Source organism: Lepidochelys olivacea (assembly GCF_965140295.1).
Source record: "Lepidochelys olivacea isolate rLepOli2 genome assembly, chromosome: 25".
NCBI lineage: Eukaryota > Metazoa > Chordata > Testudines > Cheloniidae > Lepidochelys > Lepidochelys olivacea.
In genome coordinates, this window is record NC_140435.1 from 17,886,450 (window position 1) to 17,910,634 (window position 24,185).

At 44.1% G+C, this 24,185-nt stretch overlaps 1 protein-coding gene across 3 annotated transcripts in view; it reads right to left on the reverse strand.

Moving 5' to 3' along the window:
• The window catches only part of CRTC1 (CREB regulated transcription coactivator 1), an 84,868-nt gene extending 64,413 nt beyond the window's left edge, over positions 1-20,455 (reverse strand). The window contains exon 1 of one of the 3 annotated variants that reach the window (XR_014709639.1): positions 20,263-20,455. Coding sequence is in view for 2 of the 3 variants with exons in the window: in XM_084614612.1 (XP_084470738.1) it covers positions 20,263-20,388 (126 nt within the window). In the remaining variant the exon portion in view is untranslated. The remainder of the gene's footprint in view (positions 1-20,262) is intronic. The other 2 variants (XM_084614612.1, XM_084614613.1) reach the window with 2 other exon arrangements.
• Between the last annotated feature and the right edge of the window lie 3,730 nt (positions 20,456-24,185).

Below are 24,185 nucleotides of genomic sequence, written 5' to 3' on the forward strand. Positions count from 1 at the left end.
TCTGATTAAAGGGCTAAAAGGAATTCTCTTAAATACATAAAGTTAGACTACAGAAGAGTCTTCAGGAAGTCTACTAGTACAAATCTGTCTCAACTGAAATGAGATTGCATGGAGCAGCACTCCAAGCAGTCTCCAAATAAGGCACATTTAAAAGAGCTCAGGAACTGCCCCTCCTAAATGACTATCTGTGAGACAGAAACAACATCCCAGAAGTATTTACAGTTGCTTGGAAGTTTTTGGGTTGGCACCCAGACTTACTATTCAATAGCTAATCTGGGGTCTCCTATATGAAATGAGGTGGTGGTCCCAGTCCAGTTCCCTCTTTGCGCATCCACATCAACAAAAAGCCACTATACCACAATCGTTACCCTTGTTAGTCATCTGAGCAGAGGCCATGGACCACATGGGTAGTTGAGACCAAACTCCCCTCTCATTCCTAAAGATGGGCCCTGTAAGATCAGAAGTAAGGTACACCTGCAGGGCAATAAGAAAGCTTGCCAATCCAAATGCCCAGGCTCTGACTGACCTGTGGATGTCACAGTCTCCAAGGCGGTCAGTCTGGCACCTTTCTCCAGCCCTAAATTAAAAACAAAATCTAATAACCTCAAGATTGGCCAATTTGTTTCCACAAGGAATTTGAGACTTTCTCCCAGTCCACTATTCCCACGAAGATAAGCAAAGCAAATAAAATCTTAAAAGGAAAGATAAGTGAATAGTGTATAAGAGAGATTCACATATATGGATTTGGACTTGACAGCATAGCCTTCGGCTAAAAACTTCATAAGTCAACCAGTCACTACATAAAGCAAAATCTATTTAAGTCATCAAAAAATTAAAGTAAATTGTTTTTTCTGCCTATGTTGAGAAGCTTCCCAAAACTATACCATAGTTTAACAACTCTGAACATAAAATCATTTTTAACCATAGAAGAATAGCCCTCTTGTTCAGACTTTTGAAATTCACTTTGCATTTTTAACTTTAGAGATCTTAAGAGCAAGACAATTACTCTTTGATTAATCTATTTTAATAAGATTCCAGGATTGTCACTGTCTCTCTTTCTCTCTGAAGCCTAGAATGTCTGTTGAGTCAGTGTGAACTAATGGAAAGAGCTAAAAGCATGGTTGAGAGCTCTTTTTGTTTAGAATATCACCAGGTTTCGCAGTCTGTTACCATTCAAATTTTAAGTTCTCAGCCATTTTCGGCTTTTTACAAATTACACATGTAATTTTTTACAAATTTTACAAATGTACAACAGCACAGACAGTCACCCAGGGTTATTTAATACAACTACACCTCCTCCAGCCACAGAATCTCTTATTTGCCAATATCACCCTACCTACATCTGATTTGTAAATCTGTTTTTCTTTTTAATTGCAATCAAACATAGTCGCACAACCATGAAAAAAAGAAAATTTTCTACCCAGATATCCCCTCCTAAAACGAAAAATTTAGACCAGTACCCCCATTTGTACAAACTATGGCAAGTGTCCTGCAATCAGATACTTGCAGGCAGACCAACATACTCACATAGAGTCCCATTAAAAATCAGAAACACAATACTAATGAAAGGGTACCATCCTACTACATAAGAATACCCATAATAAATCAGAAACACAATACTAATGAAAGGGTACCATCCTACTACCCATAATGGATCAGATCAATTGTCCACCTAGTCAAGTATCCTACGTTCCAACAGTGGCCAATGTCGGGTATTTCAGAGGGAATGAACATAAAATGCAATCATTCAGTGATCCATCCCCTGTTTCAGAGTAGCAGCCGTGTTAGTCTGTATTCGCAAAAAGAAAAGGAGGACTTGTGGCACCTTAGAGACTAACAAATTTATTTGAGCATAAGCTTTTCCACTCCCAGCTTCTGGCAGTCAAAGGCTAGGGACACCCAGAGCATGGGGTTGCATCCCTGACCATCCTGGCTAACTCTTTTAGCCTCAAAGTATTTTACACCTTATTAGGCTAAACATCCAGTGCATCCTTAGGCAAGTTAGAAGAAAAGAAAAGGAGTACTTGTGGCACCTTAAAGACTAGCCAATTTATTTGAGCATAAGCTTTCCTGAGCTACCGCTCACTTCATCGGATGCTCACGAAAGCTTATGCTCAAATAAATTGATTAGTCTTTAAGGTGCCACAAGTACTCCTTTTCTTTTCGCGAATACAGACTAACACGGCTGTTACTCTGAAACCTGTCCTTAGGCAAGTTAGTCACTCACTCAGCATAATAGTTGGGAGAACTGGTTAATATTTGTCATTAAACTCCTTAGATGGTTTTTGGCCTTGAATGACATGACTGCCTGATCAAGTGTATAGAGTATTATTTGTTTGCTTTTTCTTTTTTAATTTTTCTGGTCCACAGCAACAAAGATTATGGTGAACATAAGGCCACTTGGGATCCCTTATGTTCAAGGATACCAGATTATATATGAAGTGAAACAAATAATATGGTGAAGCCCTATTAAACACTACAAAAGACAAAGTTCACATCCAAACCAGTAGATTTTTTTCCCCAGCCTGCTGGGCATGACTTACTGTACAGCAAGACAATATGGGTAAGCACACTTACTGCACTAAAGAGGACCAGTGACTAGAGTTTGCCTTCAGCACACTTCACAAAACACAAACTGATTCTGATTTTCAAAGCTATCATTGCTTGGTAAACTAATAAAATGTCTGACAATCAGTGAATTAAAAAAAAAAAGCAGCAAACATTTTGGGCCCACAGGGACAACTCACAAATAGGTGGACAGCTGCCTGAATACAGATGACAGCCAGGAAGTGGCATCTTATATTATATGCTGGAAACAGTGAAGGGTGAGTTACAGTGGCTATTATATCGTTCATTACATATCTTGAAGTATCTGCCCCAAAGGTTTGGAAGAAACTCCCCGCACACACAAAAAAAGCGAACTTGTTATTCCCTTTCATATCCCTGCTTAAAAAACTCTTCCTCGTGATGCTTACAAAATACTTGGCAACGGTTCGGCTGCTGGTGTGCTGAGACCACTGCCTATTATGCAGGCTAACAATTTCACTGTTTCCTTGCACTCCCCCATCTGCCTATCTGCCTCTAGTCTTATACTTAAGCTTTCTGGGGCAGTGACTGGTTTTTGTTGTGTTTGCACATAGTACAATGGAGTCCTGGTCCATGACTAGTACTCCTACTCACTATAGCAATAAAAATAATTGTAGTCGTGAGTGCAAATGGGATGTTCGATACAGAACGGTTATGGGGAGGAAAAAATTTAGTCTAACAAACTTAACAAGAACAGTTGAGAGAAATTTCAAACACTGTAAATCAAGACAAGCATATTATCTATAGGCAAGCTATTATCTATAACTGAAATTGCTGGTTTTGCCATTTCTTTTGAACATACCCACCCACCACACCCACCAGCCCAAAAAGACAGACACACGCACCTCTAATGGTAGAATCCTGACACTAAGATGAAGACGTAAATATTCCTTTCAGTTCCTGACTGGGTGTAGAGGTGAAGAAATAACTGTTAATTTGCAAGGGTCATCAAAAGGAAAATGTGTAAGACTTTTCCATCAATTTAATCAGCAATTCTAGGTCAATGCAGTTCAATTTCCAATTATAATCTAATGATAACGGGGGTTAAATACGGGTCCTTGATTTGTCCTTTTTTTTTTTTTTTTTTACACTGAAGATAAAGAGTGCAAATCCCTTGATTTTTATATCATTTAATTCTGACTTTGAGCATCTGTAGTCACCTAATCAAATGCAAGGATTTTTCAGATTGTCAAATACTCAACACACAGCTTCTACCTTGGCTAGTTTACATACTAGAATTCTGGCTGAAGTTTCTTTTTACTTCAGAAAACAGCAAGTTATATGTTCTGCAAAAAAAAACCTGAACAACTAGATCAAATTATTAAAGGGTGTCAGAGAGAGAGAGAGAATGCCATTTCAAGGTGTCAAAAGGCACTAACAAGTTAAAAAATGATTTTTAAAACAATTTCCTTATCCAAGGCCCTGATCCTGAAAACTGTTACACACAGGCAAACTTTTGCACCCATGCAGAATCCACTGAAGTCAATAGGGATCCATGCAGGCACACGGGTCCAAGTGCATGGAGAATTATTATTTATGTTAACACCTTATTTTATGAAAAAAGGCAAAAAAAATTAAGCAGCTACACTGGTTTTCACAATTTACATTAATTACTCTAATCAACTTGAACACTAAGAGGAGACCAATTTCTCTTCATGATTCATATTCACTAGCACTAAGGCTTCAATCTCGAGATTGCAAACCCAGCAAGAGAACGTTTACATCCAGACAGAAGCTCTTAAACCATTTCAAGTGTTATAATTTTTATTTTTTAGCAAACCTAAATTTCAGGCCATACTACTTAGTTGTCAGATTAGTGGTGGAAAACATTAAATGCTCATGACAGTAGAACGATTTTATCTGTAAAGCCGCTAGTGTGTTAATTCACCAGAAGACACTGTTAACTGTATCTTGTGCTCGATTGGTAACAGCCCGCTTTTTCACAATTCTACGAGGACAGTGCCGACACAAACTGCACAGCAGAGTCTGTATCAAAGAGAAAAAACAAAAAAATTCCTTCTCCTCTCCCTGTTTCTCTGCTGTCACAGTTGGGAAGCAACTCCAGCAAGCCAAGCTTTCTAAAGACACTGATTGCCTGCAGTTCCTAACACTGATCAGACAGCAGTGTCTGGATCCAGACTGACAGATGTTCTTCCAACAGGACTGGCACAGGAAGTGAAAGCCTGAAGTGTAGAGCAAAGTTGTAACCTACAGTGATAGCACCTGTTCCTTCCAGAGCACTCAAGGGACATAATGTATTCCACCTTTAACGTGAAATGTTTTGTAACAGTTTTATTCTCTTACACAAGTGATTTTTTTTTTTTTTTGGTTACTCATAGAAGAGAAGAGCAACACCACTGGCTACAACTAGACAGTGTAGATACGACTCTGTGAAAGTTTCCCTACTTGCATCTGCCAATGCCTTCAAACTTGAGCTGTGATGCCATTAATATTCAAGTGCTGTAGGTTCTATAGCACAGACAACCAAGCCAAAACAGGAAGCCAAATGACTACTACAAACCAAGTGAAAATTACTTTAAAAAAATCCTCTTATGTATAACATGTTAGAAGTTATCAGCCAGTGACAAAAGCAATGTAAACTGTAAGGAGTCCGGTGGCACTTTGAAGACTTAACAGATTTATTTGGGCATAAGCTTTAGTGGGCTAAAACCAACTTCATCGGAAGCAACTGTGATGAAATGAAAACTGTTTTTGCTACATAGCTATACTTCACTGGAGCTTTTTTAAAAGTCCCACACCTCTTCAGTACCATTTGAGCAGTAAAGTACGTACGTACCCGCTGGCGGGACTCACACTTTCCAACAAAAGGCCCCAACCCTGCAATAACTGCTGCACTTGTGCATAGCTCCGCTGGTGATAGCAGGCCATCTACATGCAATCAAATGCACTACTCAGCCCAAGAGCCTTCCCAGTGCACTAAAAATTCATGTATACAACTTCTCAAACCCTTTGAAAATATCTTTGTCCTAAGCGTGCTGCAACTTCAGTTACTCTCTGCTAACCACAAGGTCTCCAAGGCTACGGACTTGGCAAAAAACCTATGCAGGTCATTTAAGATGGGATAAAAACATTAAGAAATATGCACTGAACAGAAGAATGGCCACACTGGGTCAGACCAGTGGTCCATCATGCCCAGTATCCTGTCTTTCAACAGAGGCTGGTGCCAGATGCTTCAGAGGGAATGTACAGAACAGGGTAATTATTGAGTGATTCATCCAGTTGTCAATTCCCAGTTTCCGGCAGTCAGACGTTTAGGGTCAACCAGAGCATTGGGTTGCGTTCCTGACCATCTTGGCTAATAGCCATTGATGGATCTATTCTCCATGAACATATCTAATTCTTTTTTTAATCTAGGTATATTTTTGGCCTTCACAACATCTCCTGGCAATGAGTTCCACAGGTTCACTATGCACTGTGTGAAGTATTTCCTCATGTCTGTTTTAAACCTGCTGCCTATTAATTTTCTTGGATGACGCCTGGTTTTTGTATTATGTGAAGGGTTAAATAACACTCCTCTATTCACTTTCTCCGCACCATTCATGGTTTTGTAGCCCTCTATCATATCCCCCCCCTTAGTTGTCTCTTTTCTATGCTGCACAGCCTAGTGTTTTTAATTTCTCCTCATGTGGAAGAGAATCTGCATGGAGTGATTCTGCTTTGGACAAGAGGAATGGACTAGCTCATTGGTTTTAAAACTCTGGGGTGCACCTCCCTGAGGGAGGTGGGATGAGGTTATCAGGGGAGCAGTGAACAGGATGGAGCATAGGTGCTTCTGAGTCAGCCACATCGTGCAGGTCACTGCAGGCCCTGCCTGGTGACACAGTTAGGAGGCTGCTGCCATCACTCGCTGCTTGGGAATTGGGCTTTGCTCAAGTTCAGGTCAGACAGCATACAGACAGCTAGGCAGCCTTCAGGTGCCTGTGCATGCACACTGCAGAGGTACCAGATTTGATATGGGGGGCGGGGGTCGCTACAAAGCTGCAGCAAGGAGGAAACAAAGCCTCCCCAGCAGCAGCAGATCATCTTCCTGTGCTCAGCAGCAAGTAAGAGGCAGGGGGCAGATGGGCACCTAGCACTTGCTCCTGACAGAAGTGTGACTGAGTGCATCAGAGGCACCCCTGCCTCTTCACCTCCTGCAGGCACCCGGCAACCACCCAACCCCTGCCTCCCACACAATCTGCCCCCCTGCATCTTCCCAGGCACCCACCACCCACTGCATCCTCCTATGCACTCATCAGCTCTGCCTCCTACTCTTCCCTGCACTGCCGAAGGGCGGAGTGGAGCGTGCATGAAATGTGACTCTCTGAAAGGGGGAAAAGCAAAAAGAAAGCTTGGGAACCTCTGGACTGGATGACATAATAAGCAGTTCCCATTTCTAATGTCTATGATTCTGTAAGCCATCATTGCTATAAGAATATTATAGCAGAGCTATAAAAAGGTAACAATTATACACACACACAAAATTAATTCACTTTTGAAGCTCTCAGAACTTATAATAATGCTGTGTTAAAATCAGTGCCCATCAGTCAAACGACACCCAATCATAAGAACTCAGAGTTGAGGTATTTATTGATAGAAACTTAGTCAGTAATCATTCATTTGATTCCCTGCCAGCTAGGCTTCTGAACTTAGTGAGGTATTCACTGCATCCTTACAATTACAAAGCAGCCAAGAATTACTATAGTCTTTCATGAGTTTATAGAGGGTTTTTTCTACCTTCTTAATGAAGAGATTATTTGAGACCTCAGCTCATTTCACTGAATCATTTGTTCTCTTATGCTTCTTCTGTAAATTTCATAAAGCTAGACCTCCAAGACATTCTAGATTCTCCCTCATAAGCTTAAAACAAATCTCCAAGGTGGCCTCAATTATAAGGTTGTCTTACGAATAAAGCAATATTACAGTTACACACACAGAGATCACCTCTGCAACAGGAGATATTGTTGCTGTTATACAAAAGTTGCTTTTTTTATTCTAGGAGTAGCCAATTATGCATTTTAGGAGTGAAAATATTTATTATTCATACATCATGCTAAATTTGCATGATACTTCACAGACAAAATTCCTTTTGCATATGAATCCAGATATGACATGCCAGAGAAATATGGGTGGGTGATTTAATAGAGCACTGTGTCACTTTTTTTTTCACGAGCCAAGATTGAAGTCTTCTGGAAAATGAACAAGTTTAACCTATTTGAGTGTCTAAGGAATCAGAACATATTCTTGCAACATTTGTAAAAAAAAGAAAGCCAGGATTGTTTTTCTATGTTTAAATACTCTTTGCTATTTCTAGTGAACAAAAGTTTGCAGTTTAAAACCCAGCCACAACTCAGTAACAAGTAAAATCAGGATACAGACTTAAAATAGTGACTATTCTTCAGAGTTCTGCTCTACTGCTGGGCATGGAGCCAAGCTAAGCTACAAGACAAACCAAACCTTACTTGTGCTTAAAAAAAAAAGTGCACACACACACACAAATCAGATCTATTGCCGGTTCTCAAATGTCACCCTCTGTTTTTGAAAAGTATCCAGCCAAAAGGAGAATGTTTGCCACTGACAATTAAATGTAAAACCTCAACCTGGACTCAGACTTGAAACTTATTGGTTAGTTTATTATAAAAAGACCTCTCCTATCTCAAATGTTTTAAGTTTAATGATGTAGAGACACCTTTAGCCAATTGTGAACAAATAATTTTTGAAGTGCGTCTCCTTGCTGATGGACATTTCACAGGATGATCTGGAATGAAGTGTGCCTCCCTAATACCTGCTCTTTGCCCCATGCCCTGTTCCTCAAATAGAAAGGCCTCAGGAAAGATCAAACAAAAGCAGAGATGCCCTCATTAAGCAAGATAAAAAATAAGCTTTTATGCTCCAATTTTTATTTTTAGCCCCAGAATGAATATTCAGTTATGTAACCCCACATGTTTCATAAATCAAAAGGCAAACAGGGCATATTTACATTCTTTGAAGTGTACTACTTCACTTTACTCCACTGACAGGTAGCTGGGAGCATACCTCGTGTGATTCATTAGTTAAAATGTTATTGTTACAAAATGAATAAATGATTCATCCACTGTGGAGTCTTGTATAAGCTTTCGTGAGCTACAGCTCACTTCATCGGATGCATGCAGTGGATGCATTCATGCATCCAATGTAGTGAGCTGTAGCTCACGAAAGCTTATGCTCAAATAAATTGGTTAGTCTCTAAGGTGCCACAAGTCCTCCTTTTCTTTTTGCGAATACAGACTAACACGGCTGCTACTCTGAAACCTGTGGAGTCTTGTGTTCATTCACATTGGTAAGAAGGTTATTTAACCATGTCGATGCTACCAAATTTATACTGCACCAATCCTGATGTCACAAACTTTGCAACATGCTTTTCCCTCTGACAGTTCTTGAAATTATGACTACACTTGCTCTTCAGCCTCCAACCTTCATACTGCACCTCAAGAACTATACTGAGTTTACAAGATGAGGAACAAGCCCCCTTAAGTTTGGAAACACTTGGCATCCCCTGAATGCTAAAAGCTGACAGATTTAATCCTTTTGTTGGACAAATGAAAAATATGATATTACTGAAAAGATTAACAAAGTTTGAATTCCATGCACAAGGGTGGGAATCAGGCACTTTTCAAAATGTCCTCCTCAGTCTCCCTCTCAGGTGGGAGAATGCCACAAAATTGGGGGGGGGGCGGAATCTCTATTGTGGGTTTCCTGCAATTGTGTCCTTACCATAACCTTTTAAGCAATCTGACGGCCACTGGATATATAGATAGTAAGGGGTAAAAAACTTGATAATCCACTCTACCCAACAGTATTAGAAGTCATAAAAGTGGCCTCAGTGTGTCACTGAGGAAAAAGAAAAGGGAGCTCCAGTCCATTGTCTTGACACCTGCCCCCAGATCTTCTCAAAAGAACCAGCCCACGGGAGGTCTCAGAGCACCACTTGAGGGATTTCAGTGCATCAGAACAATTAGAAATGAAAACAATGAAGAACCCTCTGTAGAGCTACACACACCTCTGCAAGTATCTCTTTCTAACCTGATGCCTCAGAAGAACTAGCAGTAGATAATCAGTTGCCTCAAATAGCAACACACCTTCTTGAACTACATGCAAATTGGATACAATTAATTTAGGCTTGAATAGAGACTGGGAGTGGATGGGTCATTACACAAAGTAAAACTATTTCCCCATGTTTATTCCCCCCTCCTCCCCCGCCCGCCCACTGTTCCTCAGACGTTCTTGTCAACTGCTGGTAATGGCCCACCTTGAGTATCACTACAAAAGGTTTTCTCCCCCCTCCCCCGCTGGTATTAGCTCATCTTAAGTGATCTCTCTCCTTACAGTGTGTATGGTAACACCCATTGTTTCATGCTCTCTGTGTGTATAAATCTCCCCACTGCATTTTCCACTGAATGCATCCGATGAAGTGAGCTGATAGGGGTTTGGGGCATCCAATTCTAATTTATCTCTCTTCTGAAACCTTGACGATCCAGAGGAAAACAAACCCATCACTAATAATAAAGTAATTATATGTTGGGAATCCAAATGAATTGAAGATTTAGCTACCATCACAGCAATCTGCCATTAGCACATCCAATTACCAACATGAAGAAGACTCACAAGCAGCCTCAAAAATTAAGGTATGTGGGAGCATCAGGGAGGGTATTCTCCCAGTCACCAAGAAAACAGAGATGGGATTAATTGGCAAGGAAGTAAATATTCTAGGAACATTTCCTAATAAAAAAGGATGAACTTTTCTAGTACCTTTCATTCAAGAACCTTCAAGTGTTTTACAAACATTATTCCCATTTTAAAGGGGGGGAAAAAGCACAAGGTTAAGCGACATGCCCAAGACCACACACTAAGTTACTGGCTGAAACTGGAGCTCTCAGCTCAGGAGACTTGGCTCCCAATAACCTACTCCAGTGGTTCCCAAACTTGTTCCGCCGCTTGTGCAGGAAAAGCCCCTGGTGGGCCGGGCCAGTTTGTTTACTTGCCGCGTCCGCAGGTTAGGCCGATCGAGGCTCCCAGCGGCTGCGGTTCGCTGCTCCAGGAAGCTCCCATTGGCCTGGAGCAGCGAACCGCGGCCCCTGGGAGCCTCGATCGGCCGAACCTGCGGACGCGGCAGGTAAACAAACCGGCCCGGCCCACCAGGGGCTTTTCCTGCACAAAAGGCGGAACAAGTTTGGGAACCACTGACCTACTACTCTAATTGGTAGACCACAATTCCTCTGAATAGCAAAGTGATTATGTTTATGAAATTTGTAAGATTTTAAGGTACCCCATAAAATAAGAATGTGCCACTCTAATCCTCCCCCCACCCACGACAAATCATTAAAAAAATTAAGATTCATTTCATGTGATTTTTTTTTTTAAATAATGCACAGGATTGTTCTGGGGAGAGAGAAGAATTTTGATTTCTTAGGAAATCAGTTATAAACAGTTCTATCATAGTTATTCAGTGACAGCGTTATGAGTTATAAAGTAGTGATGAATTTTCAAACATCTTTGGTTGACAAAATATGCTCTTTTGCAATGCTAATTTGACTCTAAACACAAGTGCCAATGGAGACTTTTACAAATGTCTTGTTCGGAGTTGTCATGCATAGCACGTTCAGTACTATAAGAAAGATGATTTTAAACAAACCAAACAACTATAATAAACACTAACCTCCTGAATTCCATTGTTTCAACTACGTGGAGGTCTCCACTTCGGTCACCACTCCCTTAAATTTACACTAGTCTTTGGATTGCATTTGTTTGCTGAAATGCAAGTTGTTTAAGAGCAAAGCAGCACAAAGAATGCACTACTGAGGTCACAACCAGTTGTTGTCACAAAGTGAACATTGTTACATGGTTAGCAAAAACTGTAAGAGTATCTTGACAGCCTATTTCTTTTCACCTAGTTCTTCCAATGCCATCAGCTGGCATATATGTATGTGTAAAACAGCTATAATAGCATATTTATGATACTACTGGAGTAATATTACAGCCATAAGACGCTGAATTTTTATTTTAAAATGTAAACCCCCATTGTTTTTTTCTCTCTCAGATATAGTTTTACATTTGCTGCACACTACACTAAAGTAGTGAGTTCCTGATAATATATTCAGTACAAAAACAACAAAGCCAACACAAAATAAGTTATTGTGCACAAATTGGTATTTTCACAGCTGCTCTGACAAGACTGCTGTAATAATTCACTATTAGAAATTGATACAGTGGTTTCATAATTAGAGTTGAGTGATAATAAGATAATGCAAATGTATCTTACATTAAGGGCAACAATTTTAAAAAAATTTACTTTGATAAAATTAACTTTTTTTTCTGAATCGGAATCATTTTAGCATTACTTGCACGTTAACATTTTTTTTAAATAACTTCAATTTCTCTCAATTTACTACCACAGATATAAAATTTAAAAACAAAAAAGTTACAAGATTTAAGAAGCTGCTACTAAATCATAACTGAATTTAAACAAGTGTATATCATCTTAAAATTACTAAGGAATAGCACCTTACACGTTCTCAATGCAGACACTTCACTGAAGAGTAAAAATAATTGGTAGAATTATTGTGCTCAAACATGAAAAGCTGAAATGCCACCTTACAGTCACTGATCCTGCACAGAGTTTCAGTGGGGCTCCATCTGGGCATGAGTCCACTCAATCCAAGTTCGGTGAAGAAGGGAGTCCTTACTCTCTTTAAAAATGTAGCAAAATAGTTTGCAACAAAAATCAATGAGACAAATAGATGGGTTCTAGCACTAATTACTTATTTCCTATTTTAAAAGCAGTATTTTGTCAAACAGTTAAAAAAAAAGTCTGCTTTCTCCCAATTGGCACAGTCAAATCTAAGGTGATTTTAAAAAAAAAATCAAGATGCCAAGAAAAAGGAGATGTTTTTGTCCGGTGGAAAATGAGATGCAGCTGGCAACTGAGAAGTTGTGAGAACCTATCTTAAGTATAAGAAACTAAACCATTACTGAGCATGGTTTTCTGCAATGGTTCCCCCAAACCAGGACTGAAAAGAGTTGACTATACAAAACTGTTTTCCCTTCCTTTCTTTCACCAAATCACAATCACACTTTCTGAAATAGTACTGAAAATGGTTTGCACCTGATCTACATTCAAACATTTTTAAGGGAAATGTGTTGCTAAAACATTTTCAGCAACTGTTCGATATCATATCATAGACATGATTTTGTGGTCCAGACCTACAACCCCCTTATTCATGCAGGCAGTTCTTAGGAGCAGTTCTCCACTCAGGTCAATAGGCCAAGTTTTGTAACTATAACCAGTACTAAACCAAAATTACAGACTTTGGGTTATAAACAGGACACTGAGAAACTAACAACTCAAAACAACTTTTGGGGATCTTAACTGTGGAAAAACCTGCTCTCAAAACTAACTGTTCTCAACTATTGGTCTATATCCCATTACAGCGACTTCTGGCATTTGTGTCTGGGATGTCAAGAATGCATTTTACTGGGAAGGAAACCTTAGTCAACTTCAAACAACTGGAAGAGCTGAGCGTACATATCTTTCAGAATGGATTTGCTTGTAAACTGAATAACTCCTATGAAGGCAAACCACCATAAGGATTCTTCAGCACTTGAGCTAAAGAAACAACTTGTTTAACTGAACATGGTGTTCTACTAACAGTTACAAGATGCTGTTGAAACATAACAGATTTTTACAAATGTAATTTCTTGTGTGTGTATACGAATCCAACAAAACACTATGAACCTAAATACAAGAACACTGCAACTTTATAGGAAAATACTTCCTCTAAGAAAATTCAGTAATCAGAATGCATGTAAATGACAAATTAAGAACAAAGCAATTTTCCCCTTTCTTTTTTCAAACAAAATGTAAGCAAGTTTATAGTAAGAAATACTACAGTATGTGTGTTTTATACTTTGGCATATCAACAGCCAACCAGGTCTATTTACTTTGGACAACGCAGACTAGTTAAGGAACACTGAGTGATGCACAAGAACAGAAACTCTTTATTCCCTTGTGGGTAATTAACTTTCATGCTCACACAATGCAATTTACACTAAATCTTACAAAGAATGAATAACATCTGGTGCAATTATTTCTGCACATTTAATTCTCCCTAAGCTTGTGAGTATAAGTACAAAATGCACAAAGCCAATGGGAACACAGTATGGCCCCTTGGACATTTAGGCCCTGATTCTGCAACCTCTTACACACCGGCAGACCCCTGCACACAAATCCCCAAACACTTCAAGGATGCCACCTGCATGCACAGGTGTCTACCCACAAACAGTCAATTGCAGGATTATGGCTTTATTCTGTGTCCTGCTACAGAAATTCAGTTACCATACGGGAAGATTATGAGCCAGGCCTAAATGACCTAGTTTTCGTCTTAGAGATATGTATCCAGGGACCTGAGTCTTTCTTTAGCATTATGAAGGACTTAAAGGGGAGGACCTTTACCACCTCCCCCACCCCACCCCCCAAAACCTAGGGAACTAAGAGTCAAAATTAATATGTACATTTGAGGGGAAACCCGAGTCTAAAATCCAGCTACCTCCCTGTGTAACTGCGTATCGAGAGTTCTGTGTTTACAATGCAGAAGCAGCCTTCTGTTAGAAAAAAAGAAAAGAAAAATCATGAGCCGCACCAGACAAAACATCTTTAAATCCATCAACAGTGACTTAAAACAGAAATCTGAAGTGCCATGCTGGGCCAGGCTGGGCCGCCATGCTAACACCACGTGATTTGCGAATGGTGGACAATTTTTTTTTTTTAAATCAGTTACATGACTTAGGTTGTATTCAGACTCTGCTACATCATTTGTGTTTTGATTTATAGGTAGTATTTAAAATATTACCAAAGTACAATATCAAATAAACACTGTTGTTCTGCTTAAGAAATTAGCAGCTAAGATCTGAAATAAAATAAAAAAGTGACTAAGCATTTTAGACACTGATTAAATAACGTAGGGGGCAGATCTCTCAAACCCTTATAGAAGTGAAGTATAGTGCTTACCACTGTTCCCTCTAAGCTGCACGCGTGTCCGGGCGCACACTGATCCAAAACAGTGCGCACACACAAAATGAAATACTACATCGGAGCTGGCCGAAATATCATTTACGGGCGATTTTTGACATTGTTCACCCACCATCTATCAACACAGCCAAACTCTACTAGCTGGCATGGAGGGGAAGGGATAATGTATAATGTATAAACATTTTACTCGCTTGGGAGCATTTGCCTCAGGGCGCACAAATTTGAACTCTGCTTCAAAAATTTGCACAGAAGAAATTTTTTGCGCACACAGCCTGTCAAAAATTAGAGGGAACACTGGTGCTTACTACCACAAGCAGTACTGCTGACATCAGTGGGACGATTCCCAGTGCAAAGCACTACCTGCAGCATTTGCAAGGTTGGGTCCTAATTTTTCATGATATATTTCTTCAATATATTTTAGCTTTACAGATACGTATAACGACTATCTCCCTAGTTAGCATTTTCATCAAATCCTTTTAACAAAAACAAACACTATTGTAATAAAATTAAATACTGTATCACCATCATTAATATTTAGCCTGCCTTTTAACAAAAAAATTTATAGATGAGCTTTCTTGGTTTAACTAATCTTTTAAATACTGTTTTGCATAATGTTTACATTTGATTGCTTACAAATTGTGTGTTCTATGAACATATAAGACATAGTGCTCTTTTACACAGGCTTTAATTCAAAATACAAGTAATGAAATTCTCTCACTTTACATATAACAATTTCATTGTATATATACACACACACAAATGTATTGCTATCTTACCCTGTTTAATCATTCATTCATTTTTATTTAATTTTACTTCAGTCATGTGGCTACACCTACTACATTAAGTTTATTTTTTCACTTGTGTTTAAGGTTGAAAGATCGATTTTAAAACTTCATTGTCATATAAAAATTCAAGAATTCAGGCTTAGTCAAGGTGAACTTTGAGCGGGTATTTCGCAAAAGAAATTTTCAGTAACTGAGTAACATTGAAAAAAACAGGTAATGTAGGCATGCACCATTTTCTCAGGTCGTAAACATATGAATCCATATGATGCTACTGCATATGACGCTGGATTATGTGTTACAGAACATAAAGTAAATGTGTGCCACTGGGGATCATAGGCTTATTATTATTATTAGGGGTCCTCAGATGAAACGTGCTATTAGTATTAAGGTTGAATGAAACATCTCCATGCAGTTCCATGACCACTGGGATTTTATCCACAACACAAACCTTTGCACAGGAGTACTGGAATAATGGAAAATGTTTCCAACTGTTGACATGAAGCTAGTTTTTTGTTTACTTCCTTGTTTATGAACCAGCATCATCTATGTCAGCACAGCTCTCAGAGCAGTGCTCACTTAGTTAACACAGCTGAGTCCAGAAGAGGGAGCTCAAATACTGTTTTGGCTCTGATCCCTCAAATCCTAGTGATTTACAAAAAATATAAAACAAACAGCTAGAATCCAGGGGATATCTCCAACTGGATTAAAACCACCTTTAAAAGGCAGATGACATTCTGAGCCTAAACTGTTTTTTTATACCCTGAATTTCCTGACACTTGAAGGACCAAATATGAATACCAACATTACTTGAAATTTTTTGTGCTCTAACATTTTGGTCCATACAACCTTGAAAAATTGATTAATATTTATAAAGGAATATTAAGGTTGCTACTCCATCATTTAGGATGACACACGCAGAGGCAACCCTCATCAGGCTGTGCTGTAGCAGATATTTTGTGGGGAGACTGATGTGGATAGCTCATTCATCAAAAGAAAGTACTAATTGGTAGCGGAAAAGCTGTTGGAAGTTCATGTCCTGTCCCAAAAAAGGGGCTTTCCACAAAAGAGCCACTCTCCAACCTTAAAAACAGCTCCTACTCTCTGTTTATGATATTAAAGTCCACAATAAAGAGAAGTTCTTTTCACTCACTTTGGTAAGATGGGGTCTCACAGATCTCTCCAATTACAGGCACAAAGGTCCCATACACAAGGGGTAATTCCATTTGAGTCACATCCCCACTTTGGTGTGTTCCCTGTATTAGCCACTCACCTCCCTCTCCCCACACACACTGCCTCAGATAATTAAAAACAAAAGCAAAAAAACATGCTCCCAGGTTCTCTCTGCTGCAAGATGGGCCTTCTTCCCCACTCCGTCATGATGAGGCTAAGCTACCTTTCAAACTAAAATAATTTAAATCTCCCGGGGGGGAGAGAAAGATGTGTCTCTGGTGTGAAAAAAATTAAGACTTTTCTGTTTCATATTTAAAATACTTTGGTGAGAACAAGAAAATACCATGACTTAAAAAAAAAACCGCACACAAGACTACATTGCATAAATAGATGAAGAATACCAACTCAGAGAAGCATTAATGTGCGTATGCACAAACGTTAGTATTGCAAGTCTTTGCCTCTGCTATGACCAATAACTAACCCTAAACAGACAAGATGGTAAAGCACTGCAAAAAGACAATTACTAATAATGAAAAAAACAAGAGAAATTTTGGGTTGGTTCCACAAACTGAATCAGAATAACGCATTTTCAGACTGACAGCAAAGTGTGTGGTTGCCAAGTGAAATTGAGAGCCAACAGCAAGATTGTGCTTAACCCTTTTTATACTGCATTTTAAACACAGATGAAATCATGCAATAAAAAAAATTCACAAAGGAGACATTGTGCTCAGCTATTTGGTCAAAATTTCCATCACTTCAGAACCCAGATTCCTGAAACAAGTTATTCAGCTTGGGTCACTTTCTCAATGCTGGTCTTCCTTAAACTAAAGATGAGTTCCATCTGCAAAATTCAGACTAGAATTTTGAACACCAATATTTGGGTATGCTTGGCTCTGGTATTGCGAGTTGTATCCATCCTTACCGTATATAAATATTTCAAACTGTGAATGCTCAGTACTGAATATCACTTTTCACTGGGCACATTTTAAGTACATGGTTTCATGAATTCTCTCTCAAGAATATTCAAATCCTGAGAACTATCTGGAGAGTTGAAAATTACAAAGCTCGTGTATATTTAAATAGATTCTTTACAAAACCCAACTTGACAAGCTCTACCAGGACAACAGCAACACAAGGGATAAGAGAAGATTCAGATAACTGCAAACATCACTAAAACTGCTTTCAGTATATCCTCAACTAACACAAGGAGAAACTTCACATAGCATCCTCCATTAAATGTCAACAAATAGTTTAGCATGAACAGAGTAAGAATAAGTAAGTATATACCATAGTAAGAGTTAGCTGATAAAAGAAATGTGCCTTTGTTTTATTAGAGAGACAAGATGGGTGAGGTAATATCTTTTACTGGACCAGCTTCTATTGGTAAAAGAGACCAAGCTGTTTTAATTAAAACAAACAAGTATTTACACTATTCTGATAACAAGGAATATAAAGCAATACAGCGAATTTAACAATATGTTCCCTTTCATGGTACGATAGGGCTACAAACAGGCTTGCATTTTTATTTTTTTATCTTAAAGCAGCATAAAAATGTTGACACACACACAAGCTGAAGACACTAATGGAGAGTTTTCTCTCTCTCTCTCTCTCTGTCTCAACCATCACTAGATTTAAATCAGAAAAATCCATAAGCAGTCAAAATAGCACCCTGACATTCCTGGCAAGCACTGAAAATGTATTCACTACACTGTAATTTCTAATTATGTGTTTCCCAAAGACAGCACAAGACAAAACGGAGCTGAAGGTGCATTAATTTGCACTGATGACAATTAAAACATAATGGGAAAAATATTAATGATGTTAACTCAATGCATTCACACAGTTTTACTCCAGAGTAGCAGCCGTGTTAGTCTGTATCTGCAAAAAGAAAAGGAGTATTTGTGGCACCTTAGAGACTAACAAATTTATTTGAGCATAAGCTTTCGTGATCTACAGCTCACTTCATCGGATGCATGCAATAGAAAATACAGTGGGGAGATTTTATATACACAGAGAACATGAAATAATGGGTGCAGTAACACCCATTGTTCCATGTTCTGTGTATACAAAATCTCCCCATTGTATTTTCTACTGCATGCATCCGATGAAGTGAGCTGTAGCTCATGAAAGCTTATGCTCAAATAAATTGGTTAGTCTCTAAGGTGCCACAAGTCCTCCTTTTCCTTTTACAGTTTTACTTATTATCAGTATGGCGATACATGTGCCTCCTCTACACCTTCTTGTGCCTGAACTCATCCAGCGTAATGTCTAAGTTCAGTTGCAAGCTACTCAAGGCAGGGACTCATCTCTCCATATTTTGTAAAGCAAAAGGAAGCTTTCAGCACTCTACAGAAGGTATCAAGAAAGCAAATGCATATTTACAAAGGAGGAGGAGGACAAGGATCAGATTATAAACTCTTTCTGAGAGACACAATGTTTTCCTGTATGTTTGCACAGGACCAAGCACAAAAGGCCCCTGAACCTAAATACTACATGAAATCTTCTCCACATTCCTCATGGACCTCACACCCAGATGATACTCCTCTCACCTCAGTCTGGGCTCTCACTCACACAATGATGCTCATTCTTATTCCGAGGTACTGATTCTAGCCAGCAGTAATAACCTACTTCTGTTCAGCAGGTGGGCATCATGGCACCACCAAAAGCTGGACAGGGCAAAAGGGCCTGCAGAACCCCATGCCACAAATCCAACCAGTTCCACTCTTGTGCGAGCTACCAGAATACATGGCACTCCCTGCCATGCATATATCCTGGGGAGGCAGCCTGGTGAGCCCTGCTCTCCAGAGGGGAATGTTAAACCAGCACTGGGGCTGCACACAGCACCCCCCACACACACGGGGGAGGGTGTCAATCGCCCCCTCCTCCCTCAGCCCCCCCCCACACACACACAGAGGGGGGGGTCAATCGCCCCCTCCTCCCTCAGCCCCCCCCCAGACACACACACAGAGGGGGGGGTCAATCGCCCCCTCCTCCCTCAGCCCCCCCCCAGACACACACACAGAGGGGGGGGTCAATCGCCCCCTCAGCCCCCCCCCAGACACACACACAGAGGGGGGGGTCAATCGCCCCCTCCTCCCTCAGCCCCCCCCCAGACACACACACAGAGGGGGGGATCAATCGCCCCCTCCTCCCTCAGCCCCCCCCCACACACACACAGAGGGGGGGGTCAATCGCCCCCTCCTCCCTCAGCCCCCCCCCACACACACACAGAGGGGGGGGTCAATCGCCCCCTCCTCCCTCAGCCCCCCCCCACAGAGGGGGGGGTCAATCGCCCCCTCCTCCCTCAGCCCCCCCCACACAGGGGGGGTCAATCGCCCCCTCCTCCCTCAGCCCCCCCCACACACACACAGAGGGGGGGGTCAATCGCCCCCTCCTCCCTCAGCCCCCCCCACACAGGGGGGGTCAATCGCCCCCTCCTCCCTCCGCCCCCCCACACACACACAGGGGGGCGGGGTCAATCGCCCCCTCACCCACGAGAGGGATGTTAGTTGCACCCTCCTCAGCCCCCACAAGGCGGACACGAGCTGCCCCCTCCTCCGCAGCCCGCCCGCTGCACGGCGGTCAGCCGCCCCCAGCCCCCCCCCGGGGGCTATTGCCCCTCGCAGGGGTCCACCGCAGCCCCCCGCGCTCACTCACCCTGTGGGCCCGGGTCAGGCTCAGGTCCTTCATCACCTCCTCGAAAGCCGCCGTCTCCTCCGCCTGCTTCTGGTTGTGCAGCGCGATCTTCTCGCTGAATTTCCGCGGGTTGTTCGAGGCCGCCATCTTCCCCCGTCCGCGTCCCCCTCCCCGGGCCGGAGGGGGCACGGCGCATGCGCGGGCGGAGGGGCCGGGCGGGGGGTGGAGACCAGCGGCGCCCGCGCCTGAGACGGGGCGAAGGGAACCAAGTGCGCATGCGTACGCGGGGCGAAGTGCCGCAGACGCCGTGGAACAGGCGCAGGAGCGGACTTCCGCGTCCTCGCCCCCGTTACTGGCCCTTTAAAGATGAGTTGGGAGGGGAAGGGAGAGGAGCAGGTTGGGCGCCGTCCGGCGCGCATGCGCGGTAAATCTAGGCTCCACCGACCCTGTTCCCATCCAGCAAGAACAGATAGACGGGGAGGGTGTCCCCTATTCTAGCTGCCCCCAGCCCCCCCCACACTTTCCTCCCTCCTCCCCCAGCCCTGGCTGCCCCCAACCCCCCCACTCCTCTCCTCCCCCCCCAGCCCTGGCTGCCCCCCCCCCACTTTCCTCCCTCCTCCCCCAGCCCTGGCTGCCCCCACCCCCCCACTCCTCTCCTCCCCCCCCCAGCCCTGGCTGCCCCCAACCCCCCCCACTTTCCTCCCTCCCCCCCCAGCCCTGGCTGCCCCCAACCCCCCCCACTTTCCTCCCTCCACCCCAGCCTGACTGCCCCCCACTCCCCTCCTCCTCCCCCTGCCCCAACTGCCCCCAACCTCCCCCCACTTTCCTCCCTCCTCCCCCAGCCCTGGCTGCCCCCACCCCCCCACTCCTCTCCTCCCCCCCCCAGCCCTGGCTGCCCCCAACCCCCCCCACTTTCCTCCCTCCTCCCCCAGCCCTGGCTGCCCCCAACCCCCCACTCCTCTCCTCCCCACCCAGCCCTGGCTGCCCCCAACCCCCCCCACTTTCCTCCCTCCCCCCCCAGCCCTGGCTGCCCCCAACCCCCCCCACTTTCCTCCCTCCACCCCAGCCTGACTGCCCCCCACTCCCCTCCTCCTCCCCCTGCCCCAACTGCCCCCAACCTCCCCCCACTTTCCTCCCTCCTCCCCCAGCCCTGGCTGCCCCCACCCCCCCACTCCTCTCCTCCCCCCCCCAGCCCTGGCTGCCCCCAACCCCCCCCACTTTCCTCCCTCCTCCCCCAGCCCTGGCTGCCCCCAACCCCCCCACTCCTCTCCTCCCCCCCCAGCCCTGGCTGCCCCCAGCCCCCCCCACTTTCCTCCCTCCCCCCCCAGCCCTGGCTGCCCCCAACCCCCCCACTTTCCTCCCTCCTCCCCCAGCCCTGGCTGCCCCCACCCCCCCACTCCTCTCCTCCCCCCCCCAGCCCTGGCTGCCCCCAACCCCCCCCACACTTTCCTCCCTCCTCCCCCAGCCCTGGCTGCCCCCCCCCCACTCCTCTCCTCACCCCCCCAGCCCTGGCTGCCCCCAACACCCCCCCACTTTCCTCCCTCCTCCCCCAGCCCTGGCTGCCCCCACCCGCCCCACTCCTCTCCTCCCCCCCCAGCCCTGGCTGCCCCCAACACCCCCCCACTTTCCTCCCTCCTCCCCCAGCCCTGGCTGCCCCCAACCCCCCACTCCTCTCCTCCCCCCCAGCCCTGGCTGCCCCCAACCCCCCCCACTTTCCTCCCTCCACCCCCAGCCCTGGCTGCCCCCAACCCCCCCACTCCTCTCCTCCCCCCCCAGCCCTGGCTGCCCCCAACCCCCCCCACTTTCCTCCCTCCACCCCAGCCTGACTGCCCCCCACTCCCCTCCTCCTCCCCCTGCCCCAACTGCCCCCAACCTCCCCCCACTTTCCTCCCTCCATCCCAGCCCTGGCTGCCCCCCACTCCCCTCCCAGTTCCCTTCTCCTCCAGCCCTCACTGCCCCCAGTCCCCCCACTTTCCCTTCCTATTTCCCCATCCACCCCAGCCCTGGCTGCCCCCAGCCCCCCCCCCACTTTCCTCCCTCCTCCCCCAGCCCTGGCTGCCCCCAACCCCCCCACTCCTCTCCTCCCCCCCAGCCCTGGGCTGCCCCCAACCCCCCCCCACTTTCCTCCCTCCACCCCAGCCTGACTGCCCCCCACTCCCCTCCTCCTCCCCCTGCCCCAACTGCCCCCAACCTCCCCACACTTTCCTTCCTCCATCCCAGCCCTGGCTGCCCCCCACTCCCCTCCCAGTTCCCCTCTCCTCCAGCCCTCACTGCCCCAGTCCCCCCACTTTCCCTTCCTATTTCCCCGTCCACCCCAGCCCTGGCTGCCCCTAACCCCCCCATTTCCCCCTCCTATTCCCCCCTCCTCCTAGCCCTGATTGTCCCCAACCCCTCCCTTCCCCCTCCTATTCCCCCCTCCTTCCAGCCCTGGCTGCCCTCACCAGCAGCTACCCTCTTCTGCAAGAGAGGGTACAAGCAGCTAGGAGAGACGTGGAAGCAATATTTACACTGTGGTAACCCAGCCCCCCATAACTACCAGTGCATACCCCTACACCCACCTATAAATACACCTGCCCTCTCCTATATATATAAAAATATCAAGACACACACACATCTTGCCTGCTCTGTAGCAGCCTCTACTCTTACGAAAGGTGCCCCCAGCATCTTTACTGTCCATGCTGAGTAGTCAGGACCTTAGAAGACCCACCCTCCGTAAAATGCATGGACCTTCCTGCCTGGGAGTTGAGAGGGTGAAGGGTAGAGAAGAGATTGTAGCCTGTAGTTCCAGGGAGCGTAGCTGTTTCAAGTTCAGGCTGCTAAGTCACCCCTTGCAGCTGTGCTAATGCCATCTTGGTGTCAAGCGCTGGGGTCGGGGAGATGCAGGCATTCAGCGGTAATAAACCCTGATCATGCTGGTATTTCCTAACGCCCCCCACTGGCCTTTACGCTGCCACTTTTACGGAACAGCTGCGGTAAAGTCAGCACCCTACTTTTTGGTGCATTATTTTGTCACACGAACAGTCCATGCCCTACTAACGGTGTATTTGTAATGGTCAAGTGCTCAGAGCAGAGGCCTGGGAGTCAGAAGACCTAGAGTCTATTCCTAGCTCTGCCACTGACTCACTATGCAGCCTCTGCTGAGTGCCCCTGTCCCCTCCCTTTTGAGAGAGAGAGAGAACGATACTTATCCACATTTTAAAACTCTTGGAGATGGCTGGAGGAAATTATGCCTCTGTCAGCACAACATATTATTACTATTAACAACCAGGTAATAGTTTACCTTGCATTCCATTTACCAACCCTCAGTTCATTGATAACTTAGTAGCTGGTGTATTACTGATCAGGAATAAATAATTAGATAAACAGCAAACTGAATAGTTAAATACAGGCCAGCTGAGTAAATGGAACTGACTGTACAGGGGAATTAACAGTGTGCAAGCTGCATAATGGATCTTCAGTGCTAAATGCATGTAGAAATTTTGTGACTTATTAACTACTCATTATTTTTGCTTGGGAAGGGTGGGAATGATTTGCAGAGTTATCCCAGTCTCAGAACGGATTAATACAAATGGGAATACCAGGCATCCATAGACCCAGATAGCAATCTGCTGGTATTGGCATCAGAAGATTAAGTGCTAAAGATTAAACTTGATTCAACTTCCTTTCTCCTTCCATGGGGTGAAAGACTGTGGGTGGCCATTTGCTTAGATTTCATCCCAAAGGCGACAGAACCTTTCACCTTCCCTGACTTCTGCTTCTCGGGTGGTGCATGGCGGGAGAACACAGGTTTTTTCCAGCCGCGGTTTTCTCATGTGGCTTTGGCTCCATCGTCCTATGATGTGATTGGGTGAATTACAACAGCTAAACTAGTTCTTGTGCTCACATTCCATGATTTTAAAATAATTTGTTTAATGATCCCTTGGTAATCCTGCTGGGGCTTCCTA